This window comes from Peromyscus maniculatus, chromosome 4 (assembly GCF_049852395.1).
Source record: "Peromyscus maniculatus bairdii isolate BWxNUB_F1_BW_parent chromosome 4, HU_Pman_BW_mat_3.1, whole genome shotgun sequence".
Classification (NCBI taxonomy): domain Eukaryota; kingdom Metazoa; phylum Chordata; class Mammalia; order Rodentia; family Cricetidae; genus Peromyscus; species Peromyscus maniculatus.
Window position 1 is genome coordinate 159,075,303 of NC_134855.1, and position 22,948 is coordinate 159,098,250.

Here is a 22,948-nt window from a genome sequence, read left to right on the forward strand (position 1 = left end):
ACTACCACCACTGCCCAGCTAGAAACCTTTTCTTTCTTTCTTTCTTTCTTTCTTTCTTTCTTTCTTTCTTTCTTTCTTTCTTTCTTTCTTTCTTTCTTTCTTTCTTTCTTTCTTTCTTTCTTTCTTTCTTTCTTTCTCTCTCTCTCTCTCTCTCTCTCTCTTTCTTTTTTTTTTTTTTTTTGGTTTTCTAAGACAAAGTTTCTCTATGTAACAGTCCTGACTTTTCTGGAACTTGCTCACAGAGATTTACCTGCCTCTGCCTCCCAAGTGCTGGGATTAAAGGTGTGCACTACCACCACCAGACTAGAAGCATTTTCTTAACTGAGGTTCCCTCCTCCCAGATGACTTTAGCTTGGTCAAGTTGTTGTAAAACTAGCCAGCACACTAGGAAACAAAATGTGACTGGGTCCAGCCTCTCATGTCTTTTGTTTGTTAAACTGTATTGTCATTTTTGTTAATCTGTTGACCACTGTGTTTGAGGTTTCCAATAGCTGTGTTTCCCCTTCTACCTTGAAGATTTTCTATAACTGTGTGTGTGTGTGTGTGTGTGTGTGTGTGTGTGTGTGTGTGTGTGTCCGTCCATTTGCTACCTTTTTAAGCTTTTTTGTGACTAGAAAACCTTTATTTCACCAGGCATGGTGATTTAGGAAGCAAGAGTACCTGGTTTAGGCCAGTTTACCCTACATAGTGAGTTCTAGGCTAGTCAGGGCTACCTAGTAAGACCTTTTCTCAAAAAAAAAAAATTTCTTTTTTAAATTTCGATTTTCAGCCGGGCGGTGGTGGCGCACGCCTTTAATCCCAGCACTCGGGAGGCAGAGGCAGGCGGATCTCCGTGAGTTCGAGGCCAGCCTGGGCTACCAAGTGAGTTCCAGGAAAGGCGCAAAGCTACACAGAGAAACCCTGTCTCGAAAAACCAAAAAAAAAAAAAAAATTTCGATTTTCTTTCTGTCTGTCTTATAAAGAAATGTGTGCTGGGCGGTGGTGGCACACGCCTTTAATCCCAGCACTTGGGAGTCAGAGCCAGGTGGATCCCTGTGAGGTCAAGGCCATCCTGGTCTACAAAGCAAGATCTAGGACAGGCACCAAAACTACACAGAGAAACCCTATCTTGAAAACACCAAAAAAAAAAAGAAAGAAAAGAAATGTATGCGCGTGCGTGCGTGCGTGAAAGTGCTTGGGTGACAGCCCTTACCTTTGACCTTGAAAAGGTCTCATTGTTTGCCCCTGCACTGTGTACTCTAGGGCAGCTAGCTTTTGAACTTTTTGAAGATTCTCCCCTCTTTGCCTCCTCTTTGGGTATAGTAGTGATGAGATTACAGATATGTTTGCCAGATATAAAATCCTCGGTTGATGCTGTTTTCTTCTAGTACTTCCAGTACACACACCACTGCCTTCTCACATCTGCACTACTCTGTCAATATTGTTGTCTTTAAAAACAAATTGGGCAAAGAGCGTACTGTATACCCCTAGCTGGTCTTGAACACTCAATCTTCCTGCCTCAGCTTCTTAAGTACTGTTTTGTTTTTATCAAAATCTCAGTTGTTTGATTTTACCAATAAAGATTCTGGAGCCAGATGCTGGGGTGAAAGCCTGTTAGCTCAGAGAGGCAGAGAAAGCACCCAGCTGACCTTCCTTCTCCACTGATGTCACAGAAAAGACCTCTCCTATGCTGTCTCAAACAAAGTTCCTCCAACTCAATGTCTTTCCCTTCTACTTCCTGTGCATCTTTCTCTCCATGTTCCTGCCTCCCTCTTAATCTCTCTGGTTTTTTTCTTCTTCACTTCTTGTCAACTGGCTGCTTGTCCTTTACCTGTGGTTGACTTAATTTAATCTTCTTTACAATAAGCAGAACGCTCTTGGATTAGGGCTGAGCCACACAACAACTAAAAACAGGTTTTTCCAGTAAATAACGCAATCTTGGGGCCCACAGTGTGATCAAATATTCTGCAACAGTGCTGGTATTGCAGTCATGTGCCATGGAACCTCTGGCAGTTATTTTGTTTTTCATCTTTTTTTTCCTTTGTTTTGCTTTATTTTTTATTTTTAAAGATTTTATTGCTTTATGTGTATAAGTATGCTTTCAGGTATGTCTGTGCATCATCTACATGCCTAATGCATCAGATCCAGAAGACATCAGATACCCTGGACCTAGAGTTATAGACAGTTGTGGGCTGCCAAGTGGGTGCTGGGAATTGAATCTGGGTCCTCTGGAAGAACAGTCAGTACTCTTAACCACGGAGCCATCTTTCCAGCCTTTTATTATTGTTGTTGTTATCATTAGTGTTATTTCTTTGCCTTATTTGTTTTGAGACAAGGTCTCATTATGCAGCCCTGGTTTGCCTGGAGCTCACTATGTAGATGCATTCACAGATCTGCCTGCCTCTGCCTTCCTAGTACTGGGATTAAAGACATGTGTCCATTGTCATCATTGATTTTAGTGATAAGCCTTGGTATAATGTTTCCTATGTTTGGAGTTTACTGCATTTATTTATTTATTTATTTATTTATTTATTTATTTATTTATTTATTTATTTATTTTTGTGTGTGTGTGTGTGTGTGTGTGTGTGTGTGTGTTACAGATTTATATGTTTGACACACTTAGATGCTGGAGGAAGACATTGAGTTTCCCTGCTCTAGCATGCCGTGGTGGGGTGTGTGTGTGCTTTTTTAGACAGGGTTTCCTGTGTAGCTCTGACTGTCCTGAAACTCACTCTGTAGACTAGGCTGGCCTTGAACTCAGAAAACTGCCTGCCTCTGCCTCTGGAGTGCTGAGATTAAAGGCGTGCACTTTCACACCTGGTCATGCCCAGCTTTTTATGTGGGTGCTTGGAAGGATTTGAACTCAGGTCCTCACATTTACACAACATTCTTACCCCCGTGCCATCTCCGAAGCTCCTCAGTAGGCTTCTTTCGAAAATTTTCGTTCACTGTGTCTTTAGATATCACCTCCCCTGTTGAAGAGAGGCATTGTTCACAGAACCTTGATATACTATTAATTTTAAAATTAGAGTTTCTTTTTTAATTATATCTATTATGGGTGTGCCCACAGTGTACATGTGGATGTCAGAGGACAGCTGTGAGAGTTGGCTCTCTGCTTCTACCATGTGAGTCTTAGGGATTGAACTCAGGTTGTCAGACTTGGTGGTGGCATGTATGTTTACCCACTCAGCCATTTCACCAGTCCTAGAATTTAATTTTGATAGTTTATTAAATTATAAATAATGTTATAGGACTGGAGATAAAGCCTATTTTACATTTATCTAGTGTGTGAGGCCCAGAGTTGAAGCTCCAGTATTACATATATACAGGAAATACTATAAAATTCATCTTTATCTGTGTGTGGTGTTGGAGATTGAATCCAGGCCTCGTGTATGTTAGGAAAGTACTCTACCACTGAGCTAGGTCCCCTGTAGAATATAGGTGAGCCCTATCTGAAACTATAATCAAGGACTCAAAAGGAACCATAGAACTAAATATAAAAGTCAGAAACTGTAGAGATCATAGGACTTAGATTCTTGTTTTTAAAGATAGGGTCTATATAGCCTAGGCCTGTATAGAACTTGCTATATAGCCCAGGCTGTCCTGGAACTCAAGATTCTTCTGCCTCAGCCTCCTGAGTGCTAGGACTATTGGCATTGTGACGGATGAACCTTGAAACAGTCTAAACAAAAAGCAGTTGTTTATTTGTTTATTTAGATAGGATCTCACTCTATAACCCTGTCTAGCCTGAAATTTGCTATGTAGACCAGCCAGTTCTTGAATTTAGAGGTCAGTTTGCCTCTGCTTCCTGAGTCTAGCATTAAAACTATGTACCGCCATGCCCAGCTATAAGACCATATATTATATGATTCCATTGGTATATATTTTCCAGCCATTGGTATACATTTTCAGTGGTGGTGAGTGCCTTTAATCACAGCACTTGGGAGACATAGGCAGATGTATCTCTCTGTTCAAGGCCAGCCTGGTCTTCAGAGTTAGTTTCAGGACAGCCAGGGTTACACAAAGAAACCCTACCTTGAAAAGCTCAAAGAATTTTTTCCCCCAAAAAATTAGAGGTAAAATAGAAAAGGAAATTTGTAGATAAAAAAATGATTACTTAGAGGTCAGGGGAAGTGTTTTTTTTTTTGTTTTTTTTTTTTAATACATTTTTTTTTTTTTTTAAGATTTATTTATTATGTATACAGGCCAGAAGAGGGCACCAGATCTCATTACTGATGGCTGTGAGCCACCATGTGGTTGCTGGAAATTGAACTCAGGAAGAGTAGGCAGTGCTTTTAACCGCTGAGCCATCTCTCCAGCCCTAGGGGAAGTATTTCTAAAGTTCATTTTGTTTTTGACCAAGACAACTTAGAGAAGGAAGTGTTTAACTGGGGCTTAAGTTTTAGGGGAATAGGAGTCTATCACTATCATGGTGGGGAGCATGGCAGGAGGAATGATGGAGGAGGGGACAGCTATAGGCAGGAAACGTTGAGAGTATACTGAGGATGACAGGAGGCTTTTTTTTTTTTTTTTTTTTTTTTTGGTTTTTCGAGACAGGGTTTCTCTTGTGTAGCTTTGCGCCTTTCCTGGAACTCACTTGGTAGCCCAGGCTGGCCTCGAACTCACAGAGATCCGCCTGCCTCTGCCTCCCAAGTGCTGGGATTAAAGGCGTGCGCCACCACCGCCTGGCGACAGGAGGCTTTTAAAACCTCAACTTTGTGTTACTTTGCTTCCAGTGACTCACCTTTTCCAAAAAGGCCATACATCCTAATTTTTCCCAATCAGCCACCAACTGGAGACCAAGTATTCAAGTATATGAACCTGTGGGGGCCATTTTCATTTTCAACCCCACAGTGGGTATGTGATATGAGTGTAGGTGCCCACAGAGGCCAAACATTGGGTCTCCTGTACCTGGAGTTATAGGTGGCTGTGAGCTGCCTAATGTTGCTGGGAATTGAACATGACTCTGGAAGAGCAATACATGCTCATAACCACTGATCCAAACCCTGATAGCTAGTGATTATTCTTGCCCCATTGAGTGGTCTTGGCACCCTTATAGAGAATCAATTGATGATAAATGTTGAAGATGTATTCGTGAACTCAGTTCTATTCCATTGGTCTCTATATGCATCTTTAGGAAGTGTGAGGCCTAGATTCACTCATTATTTTTCTAGTGTTTGGGAACAAATCAGGTTCCTTTGTATACTAGGCAAACATTCTACATTGAACTACTATGGGAGCCCATTTTCAGGTTCCTAGTGGCTTTACCCTAGTCTGCATAGAGGGGATGATTGGACCATGGGCCCAAGTGCAGGTATCTGAGATGGTCTACACTTGGCTGTGCTGGGGGGGGGGGTGTGTGTCTTTTGCTCCACCCCTTGGCATTTCTATAAATACCCTAGGGCAGAGACAGTCAGGGCTCATTAGAATAGGTTCCAGGCCCTCTCAAGGCTATCCTGTATTTTCTATCTGTTTACATCCTTCTATATAATATTTCTTGCGGCTCTCACTCAAGAAAACTCTGGGGGAACTGTGGGGTTGGTGGTTAGCCATCCCACAAACTACAACCCTATTTCCTACTGTAATCTTTTTTCATTTGGTGTAGTATGTAGGCGGACTTTTCTGTCCCCCCCCCCATCCAGCTCCCAGTAACTACACTGAGACTTATTAATTATAAATGCTTGGCCGATAGCTTAGGCTTGTTTCTAATTAGCTCTTCTAACTTAAATTAACCCATTTCTATTAATTTACTTGCTGCCACATGGCTCATGGATTGTTACCTCATCTTGTACATGTATTGCTTCCTCTGTGTTCGGCTGGTGACTCCATCCTGCTTCATCCCAGCGAGTTCTCTCCCTGTTTGCAAGTCATACCTTGTTGTTGGTTGTTTTTACTCTTTTGACTCTTTGTTCTTTGGGGGCCACCACCCAGCTCCCAAATAAATTCACTGGAATATGAATGCCTGGCCTTAGTTTGACTTATTTCTAGCCAGCTTTTCTTAAATTATTCGGTTTACCTTTTGCCTCTGAGCTTTTATCTTTATCCTATATATCTTTCTTTACTGCTTACTCTTTGTCTTGCTGTATAGCTGGGTGACTGGCCCTTTCTTTTCTTGCTCCTTGATCCTTTCTCTCCAGATTTCTTCTCCTATTTAGTCTCTCTGCCTGCCAGCCCCACCTATCCTTTCTCCTGCCTTGCTATTGGTTGTTCAGCTCTTTATTAGACCAATCTAATCTTTATTAGACAGGCAAAGTAACACAGCTTTACAAATGCAACATAAAGGAATGCAGCACGTCATTGCATCATCAAACAAATATTCCACAGCATAAACAACTGTAATACATCTTTAATATTCTACAACACCACCTAACCTCTTCCTGTATAGCAGTTGGTCATTTAGCTCTTTATTAAACTAATGAGAGCAACACATCTTCACAGTGTACAAAAAGATTGTTCTACAGCAATAGCATCTGATGTGTACATGTGTGTGGATGTATACACCTGTGTGGTGGGCACTTGTGGAAACCAGAGAATAACATTAGAATGTTTTCCTCTATTGCTCTTCACACTGAATTTTTACCAGACAGAATCTCTCACTGTCTTACTTTTTTACTGCTGTGACAAAGCACTGTGACCAAGGCAACTTATAGAAGAAAGTAGTGGGGGCTTACAGTTTCAGAGAGTGCATCTATGACCATCATGGTGGAGAGCATGGCAGCAGGCAGGCAGCCATGACACTGGAACAGTAGCTAAAAGCTTACATCTGATCCAAAAACATGAGGCAGAAAGCAAGCTAACTGGGAATGATATGGGCTTTTGAAATCTCAAAGCCTGCCCCCAGTGACACACCTCCTCCAACAAAACCACACCTCCTAAACCTTCTCACATAGTTATACCAACTGGAAACCAAGCATTCAAATATGAGCCTATGGGGGCCATCCTCACTCAGACCACCACAGTCACTGATCTGGAGCTTGATGAGTTTATCTAAATTTTTCTACTATGAGTAAAAACTTGGGGGTCAAATATTGGGATAAGAACCTGACTGATCAGAGTAGTGGTGTAAAAGTGACCATTGACCTCCTTTCTCAATCCTTAATCCAAAAGGACCTGCAAATCTTTCTAAGCCCCTCTCTACTACTTCCTGTGCCTCTCTATATGTATCCTGGGTCCTCCAAAACCTCTGTGGCTAATTCTGGTCAGCTAGTCTCTAACTCCACTCCATGATAGTCTCAGAGTGTCAGTGCAAACATATCCCACAACGTTTGCCCCCTTTTGTCTAAATAAAAAGGAAAGGTTTTAACTCTAACACATAAAACTATATACAATAAGAACGATTATCAAGTATTGCTTAGATAAAAAGGAAAGGTTTTAACTTTAAAAAAGTAAAACTCTCACAGATCCAGGGAGGCTACCTAGCAGGGGTGACCCTAGGATGACTATGGTTAAGTAAGTTTTGGTTTTACTCAATCACTGGGCAAATTTTAGTGAAACATTTCACTATTAGGATAAGAATTTGTACTGTATCAAGCTGATGAAAGAAAATGCTGGCCATACTTTCAGGAGAGGAGGCTAAAATCTTTTTAGATTATGAATTAGCCTATAGAAAAATGTCTTCCGTAAATCAAACAGTGAAGGGGAAGATGAATAGGAATTTCACTTACACAACTTAAGTAAAACATAGCTCTGAACAGATTAAGATTGGTTTCTTCTGTATCCCAGAATCTAGTCAATATTTTTATGTATAATTCAGCTATCATTTGGCTTAAAAGGGCTTATTGGGAAATGTTATTATTTTTACTATTTTCTTTCTTTCTTTCTTTTTTTTTTTTTTAAAGATTTATTTATTTGTGTATACAGCATATGTGACTGCAGGCCAGAAGAGGGCACCAGATCTCATTACAGGTGGTTGTGAGCCTCCATGTGGTTGCTGGGAATTGAACTCAGGACCTCTGGAAGAGCAGTCAGTGCTCTTAACCTCTGAGCCATCTCTCCAGCCCCTATTTTTACTATTTTCTACAGAGAAAATATTTTACTGTTTAAAATAACCCTGGACTTTTGAATTATAAGCTGTTTTTATGTTCAAGCTATCTGTATTATTTCTCCTGTAGTTGTACATAAAATGTTTTTATTAAAAAAAAGACAAATACTATAGAATTGTATTACATGAAATATATAGAATATACAAATTTATAGAGAAAGATTAGATGTTATCGCAAGATGGAGAAGAAAGGAATATAGAACAATGATTTCCTAAGTACAGAAACTCTGTTTTGAGTGATGGAAAAGTCCCATAAATGGACAGTAGTATCAGGACATAATATCATGAATGTAATAAATCAATACAATTAATGTAATTAATGAATACCATAAATATAATCATTGAATGAATACTGTGAATGTAATCAATGAATACCACAATGTAATTTACCATGAGTATAATTAATGAAGATCATGAGTGTAATTTAACTAATTAATTAATTTTAAAAAAATTAAAAAGTAAAACTATATACAGTAAGAACAATTACCAAGTAAGAATTACATTCATAATGTCCAGTCCATTTGTATTTGGCAAATTCGGAGAAAATTCTCCTATTATTTATCCTATCTTGGTGAGTTCAAAGTTTTGTACCTAATTCACTTTCTATCATAACTTGTATTACCAACCCAGCTTTTTAGACCTTAATACATTTTTAAAAAGATAAACAACTTAAGCTTTTATATCTCTCAACCTTACACACTTTACATCTCTTTTGTGAGTTTTTTTCTGAATTTGGTAACTAGGAAAACTGTAACTATAACTATCTATCTAGTCTTTAACCCCATCAGAGACCCGAGAAGGATATATTTATTACCTCAGTGAACAGGAAGTACAGAACAAACAACTTCCAAAACTGTAGGAACAACAGAAAGAGCTGGCTGCATGGACAGTCACCCAAGGTTCCTCTGCAATGTTAGGGTTTCCTTCTTTGGCCTACAGGCCTAGAAATCTGACAAACATTTCTGTGAAGCAGGAATTTTGAAGGATTGTCCTACCTTGTCTTGGCAGAGTTCGGCAGTTGCTGCCTTTTGTGTCCTGCTTGTCCAATTTGAACAGCATACTGTCAGTAGTTGATGTAAGGGCAGATTCTTGCCCAGTGGCTAATTTTGCCACAATGAAAGCAGACTCCATATGGAGGTTCTTTGATACCTATCATCTTCTCTGAAGTAGATTGGTACTGCCAGAAGCAGACATGTCTCACTGCCATGAAAAGCCTTATGTTACTAAAACATCTTAAATGCCATAATCCGTAGGTCTCTGAAGTGTTTGAAAACCATCTACCTATCTAAAATATATCTCTGTTTGACCTCAAAAACATACCTAACATGGCTACAAATAATCTTAAATTTACATTAATATAAATCCATACCAATGTACAATATTTGAGACTAGTCGGGTTTTTTTTGTTTTTTTAGTTTAAAAGTAGATTCAATAATCTATCCTTTTATCCTGTCATTCTTGTATCCTCCCCCTTTTTATTTTCAGAACAAGATCCCTGAATCTAATCTCCTTTGCTTAATTTCTCTCTGCGTAAGAATTCCTGTAGGAGAGCTGGAGAGATGGCTCAGAGGTTAAGAGCACCATCTGCTCTTCCAGAGGTCATGAGTTCAATTCCCAGCAACCACATGGTGGCTCACAACCACCTATAATGAGATCTAGTGTCCTCTTCTGGCCTGCAGGCAGAACACTGTATATATAATAAACAAATAAGTCTTAAAAAAAAAAAAAAGAATTCCTGTAGGAGGGCCAGGCGGTGGCGGCGGCCGCGGTGGCGGCGGCGGCGGTGGTGGTGGTGGCGGCGGCGGCGGCGGTGGCAGTGGCTGCACTCGGGAGGCAGAGGCAGGTGAATCTCTGTGAGTTTGAGGCCAGCCTGGTCTACAGAGCGAGATCCAGGACAGGCACCAAAACTACACAGAGAAATTCTGTCACGAAACCCTCCTGCCTCACCCCCCAAAAAAAGAATGCCTGTAGAAGAATGAGTAGAACATAAAATAACCAGAACACAATTAAGCTCTGGATCCAACTAATCCACATGTGCATCCTGTAATTTGTTTTCTACCAAAGCCAATTCTCTATCAGCCTCAGCTGATAATTTTTTTTTTTTTTTTGAGTTTGTAAGTCCTTATCACCTTGTAAGGCTTGAAATAAATTACTTAGTTCTTGAGTTGCTAATCCGATTGTGGGCTATAGCCAGTTAATATCTGCCAGCAGTTTTTGAAAATCATTGAGGTCGTAATTGATCTCTCCTGATTTGTACTTTCTATGTTTGAATATCTTTTTTTTTTTTTTTTTTTTTTTTACTGGTAACAACTATTTTATAAATATGTGTCTGTATTTTTCTTCACATCCAGCAAATGTATTGAATAGAATTCAGATCTAGACTTCCAAGACTCACACAGTTCCAAAATTTTCTAACACAAATTTACATTGGTACCAAAATGGGCAAGAGAATGAAGGCACAGGCTCACTTTGTATCAATAAAGGACACCAAACACAGCCGTGAGGCACTAAGGACACAAGCCTAGAACATCAATCAAAAAAAGCAAGTATTCAAAGTCTTCAATAACTTCTCTCCCTTTTACATTTGCCAAAATTCAGTCTAGATATTTTAATACCTCAGAAAGAAACAATAAATAAGAGATGGTATATTAAAATTTCAAGTTGCTTGTAATTAATTAGTCTTTAGAAATAAAGGATGAAACCAAAAGAGGACAACACAGGTTTCTTCTATAGCCTTGGATTACCCTTGCTTGCTAAGGGTCTTGTGTGTCCGTGCAGAAATGCCAGCTATAACTGAAGATTTAAGATAGTTGCTGACATGGTCCCTCAGTACTACTAAAAGATTGTTTCACAAAAACACAACTATCTTGGTTTCCACTGTAAGGCAAATTTGGTTATGTAAAGGTGACCCAAAGAAAGTTTAAAGGAAAAAACGGATTCTAGCTCCCCAGCAAGAAACAGATTTACAGACTGAGACTGCAGTGGCAAAGCAATGAACTTTAAAGTTCAAGCAAGTTCCTCTCCTCTGCGCCTGTAAACTAAAAAGAAAAACAGTCGTTTTTATTACCAATGACCACACCACTCAGAGGACACACCAGTAGCTAGTTCTACAATCTTAGAAGACTGCAAGACAATATAAAAACATCAGGTTTTAGTTACATCTGAGTGTGCAAAAGCGATCTGCACTTACAACCTCCTCATTGCAAATGGGACCAAAAAAAAGGGAACAAAACCAGAGCATTGTTGTGGGATAGATAACTGCTTGCTTCCTGTGGGTCCGTACCGTTGCTTTTCGAGGTTAGATGTGGCCATCAGTGGCAGCGCATGCCACTTTACAAGTAAAGCCTAAGTCTACAGCTGTAGAAAAACCATGGAAATATTTCAGGCTATAGGTAATACTATTTTTAAAGTTTTTCTTAGAAAACTAATTTTGATAGCATTTCCCAAGCCCTTCAACTACAAACATTTCAATAATTTTCCCCTTATCATTAAAATCTAACAAGGTTTGAAAAACTACTTCCAAGTATGAGCAATATGGGAGCTGATACAACATTTGTTCACAGTTGTTACTTTTCAGCAAGTTATGATACATCTCTGCATGCTTGAAAATTATAAAGAAAAAGAATACTTAGAGAAATATCTTAAGTTTGATGGGTTTTGGGTTTTTTTTCTCTTCTCTTTAAAAACAACCCTTATTCACTTATGACTCCACAGTATGTATATATGTAACTATAAAGTTCATTTCCATGCTTATTACATAAAAATAGCTATCAGAAATGTCAGTCTATCATTATCAGCTGATACATATCCAACTCACTACAGAAGGGAAAGAAAACAAAAAAATCTAAAGTAATTAAAGCTTACAATTCAATTTTTCTCTGTTTTTTTTGTTTTGTTTTGTGTGTGTGTGTGTGTTTGTTTTTTCCCTGCTTGTCTGAAATTTGTGGGTGGTTCATCTGTGCTTTGCTGCAGGCTGATTCCCAGATTAATGGCCTCCGAGTAGATTTGAAAGGAAGCCTGCAGACTTCCTACTGTGCTGTGCTTCTTCGTCTTGGTCTTGTGTGAGTCCCAGTTTGCTTTCAATTTGATCTAGCTCTGCCTGGTCAAGTAGTTCAAAATCATCACCTTCCTCAGTGTCCGTGTCCTCTCCTACAGTGGGTGCAGCCTGAGCAAATGCCTGCTGGGCCCCTTCCAGCTGGTCTTTGATAGCAACCGTCATGGCAGCTGTGATGACGTCCCCAGTCAGGTTGCTCATCAAGTGTTTGAATATCTTATATCCTAGGTAATTAATAGAATTTCCTCTTTGTATTTTTTCAGGAGCAATTTGTAATCCCCAACAAGGCAATTTTTTTTTTTTTTTTACTTCTTCAAATATTTTCTAAGGTATCTGTCTGAATCAGCTACTAAGATATAATCCATATAATGGTAAATTATAGATTGAGGAAACTGTTTATGAATTTTTTTCTTTTTTTTTTTTTTTTTTTTTTTTTTTTTTTTTTATTTAAGGTTTTAAGGGCACCATATCTCACTACAGATGGTTGTGAGCCACCATGTGGTTGCTGGGAATTGAACTCAGGACCTTTGGAAGAGCAGCCAGTGCTCCTAACCACTGAGCCATCTCTCCAGCCCTATGAATTTTTTTCTAATGGCTGTTTTACAAAATACTGACACAAGGTGGGGCTGTTTATGGACTCTCCTGAAAATTTTCTTTATCTGTTGAACTGTTTTGTCATCCAGAGCAGTGTGGTTTTTAACAACAGTCATTAAGTCCTTTAATTGCTCTATGGATGAGTTTTTTCAATGCTGATAGGAAATAATTGAACCAAATTTGATATTGGGACCTGTGAGAGGCCCCCTACGGCATTTCCCTGTAGCAAAGGGTTCCCTTACCTGTTTCTTGTTGATCTTTTTGTATACTCCAGAAGGCTAGGGCCTTCAGTTTGGATTATCTCTAGAAAAAAAAAAATTGTTTTTAGGAACATGTTACCTACAGTTTCTTTTTAGATGACCTTATTTATCACAGTTAAAACATTTGACCTTTTGATTTTTCTTTTTAAAATTTATTTGATTAAATTTTACATACCAACCACAGATTTCTCCCCCCCCCCCCCCGCCCCAGCCTTTCTGCCCAACCCACCTCCTCCAAGGCAAGGTCTCTCATGGGGAGTCAGCAGAGCCTGGTACATTCAGTTGAGGCAGGTCCAAGCCCCTCCTCCCTGCACCAAGACTGTGAAAGGTGTCCCATCATAGGCATTGGGCTCCAAAAAGCTGCCTCAAGCACCAGGGATGGATCCTGATCCCACTGCCTGGGGGCCCCCTAAACAGTTCAAGCTAAACAACTGTCCCCCCTATCCAGAGGGCCTAGTCCATTCCCATGGGGGCTTCACAGCTGTTGGTCCACAGTTCATGCATTCCCACTAATTTGGCTGGCCATTTCTGTATGTTTTCCCATCATGATCCCCATGTCCTTTGCTTATAGAATCCCTCCTCTCTCTCATCGATTGGATTCCTGGAGCTCAGCCTGGCACCCAGCCATGGATCTCTGCATCTGCTTCCATCAGTCACTGGGTGAAGGCCCTATGATGACAGTTAGGGTATTCACCCTTCTGATCATCAGAGTAGACCAGTTCAAACACCCTCTCGACTATTGCCAGTAGTCTAAGATGGGGTCATCCTTGTGGATTCCTGGGAACTTCCCTAACACTCTGTTTCTCTCAATTCCCATGTCTTCATTTATCATGGTATCTCTTTCCTTGCTCTCCCACTCTGTCCCTGTTCCAGCTCGGAACTCCCATTCCCCTATGTTCTTGCCCTCCATTACTCCCCCTCACTCCCAGTTTGCTCATGTAGATCTCATCTATTTCTCCTTCGCTGGGTGATCCATATGTCCCTTCTAGGGTCCTCCTTGGTTGCTAGTCTTCCTAGAGCTGTGGGTTGCAGTCTGGTTATCTTTTGATTTTTCTTAAAATTTTTAGAAATCACTTCCCCTATCAAAGTAAGGTCATAGGAGTGACATCCAATATCAGCTGTATTTCTAATCCATTCATCTATTGGTGCTGATCCTGCCTTTAAAGGCTTATTCACCAGCCAGGCAGTGGTGGCGCACGCCTTTAATCACAGCACTTGGGAAGCAGAGCCAGGCGGATCTCTGTGAGTTCGAGGCCAGCCTGGGCTACAGAGTGAGTTCCAGGAAAGGTGCTAAAGCTACACAGAGAAACCCTGTCTTGAAAAACCAAAAAAAAAAAAAAAAAAAAAAAAAAAAGAAAGAAAGAAAAAGAAAAAAAAGCTTATTTACCCTTTTGAATTCTGAATTAGCATTTTTAAAAGCCAAAGATTTAATCTTTGTCTAACTTTTGGATCTGATATTTTATTTACAGCTGAAGTTAATCTTTGCAAAAAGTCTGAAGGCTCCTTTTTTTTGGCCTTGTATAATTTTAGTAAATAACTCAGTTGTATTTCCTGATTCTTTAACCTTGTCCCTAAGCATTCAAAGCTGTTATTTGACGTACGGCCAAGGTGTGATCATCAAATCCAAACTGTCTTTGTAAATTCAATATTGGCCTTCACTGAGAAGCTGGTCTGGGGACCTATCAATACCTCTATCTTGTTCTATGACTCTAGCTTTCACTTTTTACTATGTTTTTCATGACAAATGAGGACCAACTTCTGATATTGTTGTAGCTAAATCTTTCCAGTTCTGGGGGATGATTCTGAGTTGCCCATGAATTTAACATCTGTTTTAGGTAGGGTGAATGTGAAACAACTGTTTCCTTCAGCCTGCTTAAATCTAACATTTTTACAGGATTTTAGTTAACTTTTGTATAGCCTTGGGAGTGTGTATCTGTCATCTGGGGCAGGGGCGAGGATTTGGATATGGATATGGCTTTTCTCTATGTGTCCCAAATCTGCTTTCCTAAAATTGGAAGTACCTTGCTACATGTTGGCCTGCCCAGTGGACTGCTCCTCTGATTGGTCATCTGCTGTGACCTGCCCCCAAGTTTTCATCCAATCTCCTTTGCAGCTAAGGTTCCCACCAGTACTTCTTGTCTAGGTCAGAGTATTCCTCTTTTTGCTAATTTAAATTGTGAGTTCTAGTCCTAAGAGTACAAATACTTCTGAACCCGTTTTTTTATTTCCACTCCTTTCAGAGTTTCTTTAGTGTAAGGCATGTGCCACTATGGCTTGCTACAGCCTTATTTTTAGTGTGTGTAGGTGCACATGCTACAGTGTGAGTGTAGAAATCAGAAGACAACTTTTTGGAGTTGGCTCTCTCCTCCTAGGGATTAAATTCAGGTTATCAAGCTTTCACAATAAATGCCTTTGCTCTTTACTGTCTCACCAGCTCACCCCCCCCCCCCCCTTAATTCTTCCCACAGTTTCAGGGATTGAACCCAGAGCCTTGAGTACTCTAGGCAAGTGCTGTATCACTGGACTATTACATTATCTCCAATCCCCTTTTCATTAATTTTGAGACAAAGTCTTACTCAGTGTTTCAGGCTACCTTTGAACCATGGTCTTTCTGCTTCTGCCTTAAAAGTAGCTGGTATTACAAGTGTGTACTACCACACTTGCCTTTTTATTTTGAAATAAAATATTTTCAGATACCTAGGAATGTTGCAAAACTAGAATTTTTAGATGTTCTTTAGTGTAACAGCTTAATATAACCTCTATATGCAGCAGGATCTTGCTTAAAATATATTGCATGAATAAATGTGGTTTCATTCAGTCACAGTTTTAATTGAGGATATAAATGCAGGGTACTTAGGACAGAAGCATCAATGAACAGAACAACATGGCAGATATCCTGTTTAGGGTTGCCAGGCTATATGCCCGAGATAGTAGGTTCCTTATTAATCACCGTTCAGGAAGAGCAGTCACTTTACAGCTCTAACTAAAAATCCAAACGAAATGTTTGTGTTTTCTCTTTCAGGATGCTGAAGAGTGTGACAGGGCAGGGAGTGTGGCTACTTGCCAGGCAGTCATGCGTGCAGTAATTGGTATCGGGATTGAGGAGGAGGACCGCAAGCATACCTGGATGGAAGATGCTGACAGTGTAAGCTTACCTGCCTGCTCCCAGTCTGTGCCTTGCCAGGAGTAGTGCCTACCTGAGTCGGCTGCTTTCCGTAGCTTCCCCTTCTCTTCTGTCTCCTTGAAAATCTTTCTGATGTGCTTGATTTTATTTTCATTTTTTGTCTGTTTTTGAGACAGGGCCTCACTCTGTAGCCCAGGTTGACCTTAAACTGGAGATCTTCCTGCCTTAGCCTCCTCGTTTCTGGGATTACAGAAGCATGCATTACATCTAGCTCTAATATACTTATTTTAGATGGAGTTGCAGTCATAAGAGTAGCAGACTTCTACAAACCTGAGTTTAAGTTTGAGTGCTTACTAGATGGAGAAAGTAGCTATCACAGAGGTGTGCCTGCTGGCAGCTGTGTGTAGCTGTGTTACAACTTTCTTAGCTAGGTGGCAGAGAACCTTCATGGCATCAGGTTTTCTCCCACTTCCTAGTTCCCACTACATACTTCATTTCAGGAACATTTTGCATAGAGTTGCTCCCTCTTTGAGATTATTTCCTCAGAATAGTTTTTCAAAGGTAAAAAAACATGTTTAAGATATTAAACGGGATGCACACCTTTAATCTCAGCACTCAGAAGGCAGAGGCATGTGGATCTTGAATTCAAGGCCAGACTGTTCAGGACAGCCAGGGCTACATAGAAAAACCCTGTCTCCAAAAAAAGATTTTTTTAAAAAATCTATTTTGTGTTTGTGTATGTGTGTGGGTATATGCATCCCATTGCATGAAAAGTAGAAGCCACAGAACCGGCTGTAGAAGTCAGTTCTCTCCTTCCATCATTGCAGGTCCTGGGGATCAAATTCAGGTCATCAGGCCCTGGCAGTAGACACTCTTATTTACCCTCTGTGTTGGCCCTCAGTGTTGTAGTAGTAAAATTAAACAGTAACAAAGAGAACAAAACTATATTCTCTTTAGATGCTTGCAGGATCATAGCCTCAGGTCAACCTGAGAAGGTGCCTTAACAGGGCTTAAGTCTGTCTTTGTTTCATGAATCTTATTATTATTTATTTGGTTGGTTAGTTATGTGGTGCTAGGGTGGAACCAGGGGCCTGGACATGTTGGGCAAGTACTCTACCCTAAGCCATATCTCCTACCTAAGTCTGAATTTTTGAGGACTAGAGGCCAGCGGTTTTACAGACTACATTTGACCTGGCTATCTGTTATATTTGCTTGTGGCTTGGTTGAGGTTTGTCTTTGGCAGTGTAAGGTGTCAGATCTTCCTTCATACACAAATATGTATACCTGTTGAGTTCTGATTGTGATGTTCTACAGAGGTACAGCTTTTTTATTTTATTTTTGTTTTTGTTTGTTATTGGTATTTTACTCTTATGTGGGACCGGGGTGGGGGTGGGGACATTGCCCAGCTCCCAAATAAATCACACTTGGAGGCTTATTCTTATTTATGAATGACCAGCCTTAGCTTGGCTTATTTGCTTAACTTTAAATTTTAAATTAGCCCCGTGTACCTTTTGCCTCTGGGCTTTTTCCACTCTCTTACTCTGTAAATCTTACTCTTACTCGGTTGCTGGTTGTGTCGCTGGATGGCTGACCCCTGGAGCCTTCCTTCTTCTCTGGATCCTCCTTTCCCTTCTCTCAGATTTCTCCCTCCATATATTCTGTCTGCCTGCCAGCCCTGCCTATCCTTTCTCCTGCCTTCCTATTGGCCAGTTCTTTCTTAGACCATCAGGTGTCTTAGACAGGCACAGTAACACAGCTTCACAGAGTTAAACAGATACAAGAGAAACAAAAGTAACACCCCTTAAAACAATATTCCCCAACACTTGTTCAGTCTGACTAGCTGTCCCAGGTAGCAGCTTTTAGGACTTTATTGTATTTTTACTGTTGTTTCCTTTGTGATTAGCAAGCACTTTTGAGAAAGCATTTTGAAATTATGTTGGTATTCACCAAACATCAACTTACTAGTTCGAGGGTCTGTTAATAATGGTTGGTTTTGTTGTTCTTGTTGTTTGTTCATAATTTTTTTATTTCTTTGGTTATTTATTTTTTAAAGACAGTCTTACTATATAGCATAGGCTGACCTCAAACGAACAACAATCCTTCCTTAGTCTCCCAAGTACACAGTTTACAGACAAGAGCCTCTGAGCCAAAGTAATGAACAATGTTTTTCACTGAAATGGTTGTTTCTATGGTATATGCCAAGTGGAGGTTTTCTGTTTTGATTTGGTTTTTAGTTTTTTAAAGCATTATTATTTATTTATGTGTATGAGTGGTTTGGCTTCCTGTGGACCACATGTGTATCTGGTGCTCACAGAGGCCAGAAGAGGGCATCAAATCCCTGGAACTAGAGTTACAGAAGGCAACCAGTGCTTCTAGCTGCTGAGCCATTTCTTCGGGCCCTGCTTTTATTTTTTTGAGATAACATCTCTTGTGGGCAAGCCTTACACTTCTTGGGTAGCTGAGGGTGATCCTATTACCTTCACCTTCCAAGTACTAGAATTATAGTTGTGAACCAGTATGCCTGGTTTATGTAGTGCTAGAGATTGAACTCAAGACCTTATAAATGGCAGGCCAGGAACCATTCTACCAATGGAGCTATGTCCCCAGTCTTTGTTTTTGCTTTTCTGAGAAAAGATTTTGCTGTGTAGCCTAGGCTGGTCTCAAACTTGTGATCCTCTTGCCTCAGCCTTCTGTTCAGCTCAGATGTTTTTAGTTTACATATTATTTTTGGTACCAAGAATTAGACCCAGAGCCTAGTACATGTTAGGTGAATGCTGTACTATGGACCTGTATCCCCAGCCCTTTAAAAAACATTTTGTGAGTTGATACTGCATAGTAATAAAGAACATTCCTGTTTCTTTTCATCTGGGTAGAACAATGATTCATCTTTTAGTTGTACTGTCTCTGTGTGAATCTCTTGAGACTAGTATGTGCATTATGACAACGAACTCAGGTACTGGCTTTGCAGCCTATGGATGGCCTTATATATGCTAATGCAAGCTTTACTCTTTGAGTCTAGAGGTAGGTCAAAAGGGTTTCATTATGTTGGGGGTGGAAGTATCACTCAGTGGTAGAGCATATGCCTAGCACACACAAAACAAGACATTCAACTTGCAGTACTAAAATATGTATATAAAAAATATACATATAGAGAGAACAGTAAACATATGTTCTCTGTGTTGAGTGAAAATTCCTTTGTATCTAAAAGAACCTAACACTTGGTTGTGACAACTTCTTTATTCTGAACACAGAATGACATGCTTTGCATCTCTCTCCTTTATTGCCTTTAATAAATTTGGAGCCTTTATTAGACACCAAATGTGAGAAATCCAAGAATGATTTTAGTTTTTTCATTCTTCCTTTCTTTTCTTTGTTTGCTTTTTGATGTAGCCTAGGTTGGCCTGAACTCAGAATCCTCTTACCTCTCTCTGCTTCTGGAGTGCTGGGATTCCAGGCATGTACTGTCATGCCCAGCTTTTCTCATTGTTTATTGTCACTTAACCACATTTACTCAGTAACCATAGCTGTTTTTCTTTTTCATGCAGGAATGAGAAGCAGTGTTTCTAGTGTGCTTAAAACATGGGGTGCTCTCCTAGTGTTCCTTCCTACTGTGGGCCCTGGGCGCTATTACTTGATACTATAGGCAGTTAAAGCAATAGAGGTTCTAAAAATCGTTGCAACTGAACCCATTGCTTTGGCCAGCAGCCACACAGAAGAGTATTAGACCAGGTTTGTCCTGTCTAGAGTCTGACCCCTCTAGATACTCCTAGTCAGGATATAACACCTAAGAAAAGGCCCTTCTTGATTTCTCTGGTGGTTGAGCCAGAGTCAGGCCAAGGATTGGGTCTGATCAAAATCTTGGAATACCTCTGTACCTTCTACACCTGTTTCAACATACATTGTGGGTCTTGGACACTCACAGGCCCATTGGCATCTCTGTCTATGAAGATATCTGACCATTGGAGGGGTTTTGGATGACCAGATAACTTCCCTATGGTGTGTATATAGCTGTGAGGACAGCTCCACCTGGGCTTTTTTTTTTTTTTTTTTTTTTTTTTTTTTTTTTTTTTTAAAGAGAATTTACTGTGTAGGTCTGTCTCACTTGGAGCTCACTGTGTAGACCAGGCTGGCCTCAAACTCACAGAGCTCCTCCTGCCTCAGCCTCCTAAGTACTGGGATTAAAGGTGTGTGCCACCACATCTAGCTCCACTTGGGGCAGTTTTGTCATTTACAGTTTTAATAGTTTGTCCCTAGTTGTCCCTAGTGGACATTATATTAACTTGTTCCCAGATTCATACCTCCTTTTTTGTTGTTGTTTGTTTGTTTTTTTTAAGACAGGGTTCTCTGTATAGCCCTGGCTGTCCTGGAATTTGCTCTGTAAATCAGGCTGGTCTCAAATTCAGAGATCTACCTGCCTCTGCCTCCTGAGTGCTGTCTGCAGAACATAGAAGAAAGTGATTTCTTCCAGAGGGGGAGACCTTAGTCGTCTATGAACCTAAAAACAAGTGTCTGAACCTGTCCAATTTGTTGTTGGGTCTCATGGTCACCATGAAGATCAGTTAAACTATCTCTTATTGGAGTTGTCATTGCATTTGGTGACTGGCTTTGTTACTTGATATTATCTATCAGTAAAAAATTTTTTGAGTGTGTGTGTGTGTGTGTGTGTGTGCGCACACACACACACACACACACACACACACACACACACACACACACATGCTGCAGCATATATGCAAAAGTCAGAAGACAAACTTGCATGAGACCTGATTCATTCTTTCTACTATGTGAGTCCTGGAAATTGTACTCAGCTTGTCAGACTTGGTGCTAAGTGCTTTAACCCACTGAGCCATCTTACTGGCCCATTAGCTGTCACTTTTTCTTTCTTTTTTGTTTTATTTTATGCATATGGATATTTTTTTCTCTTTTTTTTATTTATTTATTTTTTTTATTTTACAATACCATTCAGTTCTACATATCAGCCACGGGGTCCCCTGTTCTCCCCCCTCCCCCCTCCTCCCCTTCCCCCCAGCCTACTCCCCATTCCTACCTCCGCCAGGGCAAAGCCTCCCCCGAGGACTGTGATCAACCTGGTAGACTCAGTCCAGGCAGGTCCAGTCCCTTCCTCCCAGACTGAGCCAAGGGTCCCTGCATAAGCTCCAGGTTTCAAACAGCCAACTCATGCAATGAACACAGGCCTTGGTCCCACTGCCTAGTTGCCTCCCAAACTGATCAAGCCAATCAATTGTCTCACCTATTCAGAGGGCCTGATCCAGCTGGGGGGGCCCCTCAGCCTTTGGTTCATAGTTCATGTGTTTCCATTCATTTGACTATTTTTTTTTTCAATAATTGAGTAAAACCGAAATTTATTATAAGCCACAGTCGTCCTAGGGACCTCCATGCTATATATATATATAGCCTCCATGGTTCTATGGGTTGTGGTCTGATTGTTCTTTATTTTATATCTAGAATCCACTTATGAGTGAGTACATACCATGACTGTCTTTCTGGGTTTGGGTTACCTCACTCAGGATGATTTTTTCTAGTTCCATCCATTTGCCTGCAAAATTTCATGCTTTCATTGTTTTTCTCTGCTGAGTAGTACTCCATTGTGTATATGTACCACATTTTTTCCATCCATTCTTCCGTTGGGCATTTAGGTTGTTTCCAGGTTCTGGCTATTACAAATAGTGCTGCTATGAACATAGCTGAGCATGTATCTTTATGGTATGAATCAGCATTCCTTGGGTATATGCCCAAGAGTGGGGGTAGCTGGGTCTTGAGGTAGTTCGATTCCTAATTTTCTGAGAAACCGCCATACTGATTTCCACAGTGGTTGTACAAGTTTACATTCCCACCAACAGTGGAGGAGTGTTCCCTTTGCTCCACATCCTCTCCAACATTGGCTGTCATTGGTGTTTTTGATCGTAGCCATTCTGACAGGTATAAGGTGGTATCTCAGAGTCGTTTTGATTTGCATTTCTCTGATGATTAAGGATGTTGAGCATTTCTATAAATGTCTTTCAGCCATTTGTGATTCTTGTTTTGTGAATTCTCTGTTTAGCTCTTTAGCCCGTTTTTTAATTGGACTGTTCAGTATTTTGATGTCTAGTTTCTTGAGTTCTTTATATACTGTGGAGATCAATCTTCTGTCAGATGTGGGGTTGGTGAAGATCTTTTCCCATTCTGTTGGCTGTCTTTTTGTCTTATTGACTGTGTCTTTTGTCCTGCAAAAGCTTCTCAATTTTGAGAGGTCCCATTTATTAATTGTTGTGCTCAGGGTCTGTGCTGTTGGTGTTTTATTTAGGAAATGGTCTCCGGTGTCAATGCGTTCAAGAGTGCTTCCTACTTTCTTTTCTCTTAAGTTTAGTGTAACTGGATTTATGTTCAGGTCTTTGATCCACTTGGGCTTGAGTTTTGTGCATGGTGACAGATATGGATCTATTTGTAATCTTTTACATATTGACATCCAGTTATGCCAGCACCATTTGTTGAAGATACTTTCTTTGTTCCATTGTATAGTTTTGGCTCCTTTGTCAAAAACCAGGTGTTCATATGTGCATGGATCAATGTCAGGGTCTTCAATTCGATTCCATTGGTCCTTATGTCGGTTTTTATACCAGTACCAAGCTGTTTTTATTACTATGGCTCTATAGTAGAGTTTGAGGTCAGGGATGGTGATGCCTCCAGAGGTTGCTTTATCGTATAGGATTCTTTTAGCTATCCTGGGTCTTTTGTTTTTCCGCATATGGATATTTTTACTTGCATGTATGTCTGTATATTGTGTGTGTTCAGTGCTCAAGGAGGCCAGAAGTGAGTGCTGGATCTCATGGGACTGGAGTTACAGATGATTGTTGTAAGTCACCATGTGGGTGCTGGCAGTCAAACTCTTGGGTCTT

At 40.3% G+C, this 22,948-nt stretch overlaps 1 protein-coding gene across 3 annotated transcripts in view; it reads left to right on the forward strand.

Moving 5' to 3' along the window:
* The window catches only part of Prpf6 (pre-mRNA processing factor 6), an 88,836-nt gene that overhangs the window by 53,831 nt on the left and 12,057 nt on the right, over nt 1-22,948 (forward strand). For all 3 annotated transcript variants that reach the window (XR_006071765.2, XM_006994585.4, XM_076571425.1), the window contains one exon: nt 15,951-16,073. Coding sequence is in view for 2 of the 3 variants with exons in the window: in XM_006994585.4 (XP_006994647.1) it covers nt 15,951-16,073 (123 nt within the window). In the remaining variant the exon portion in view is untranslated. The remainder of the gene's footprint in view (nt 1-15,950; nt 16,074-22,948) is intronic.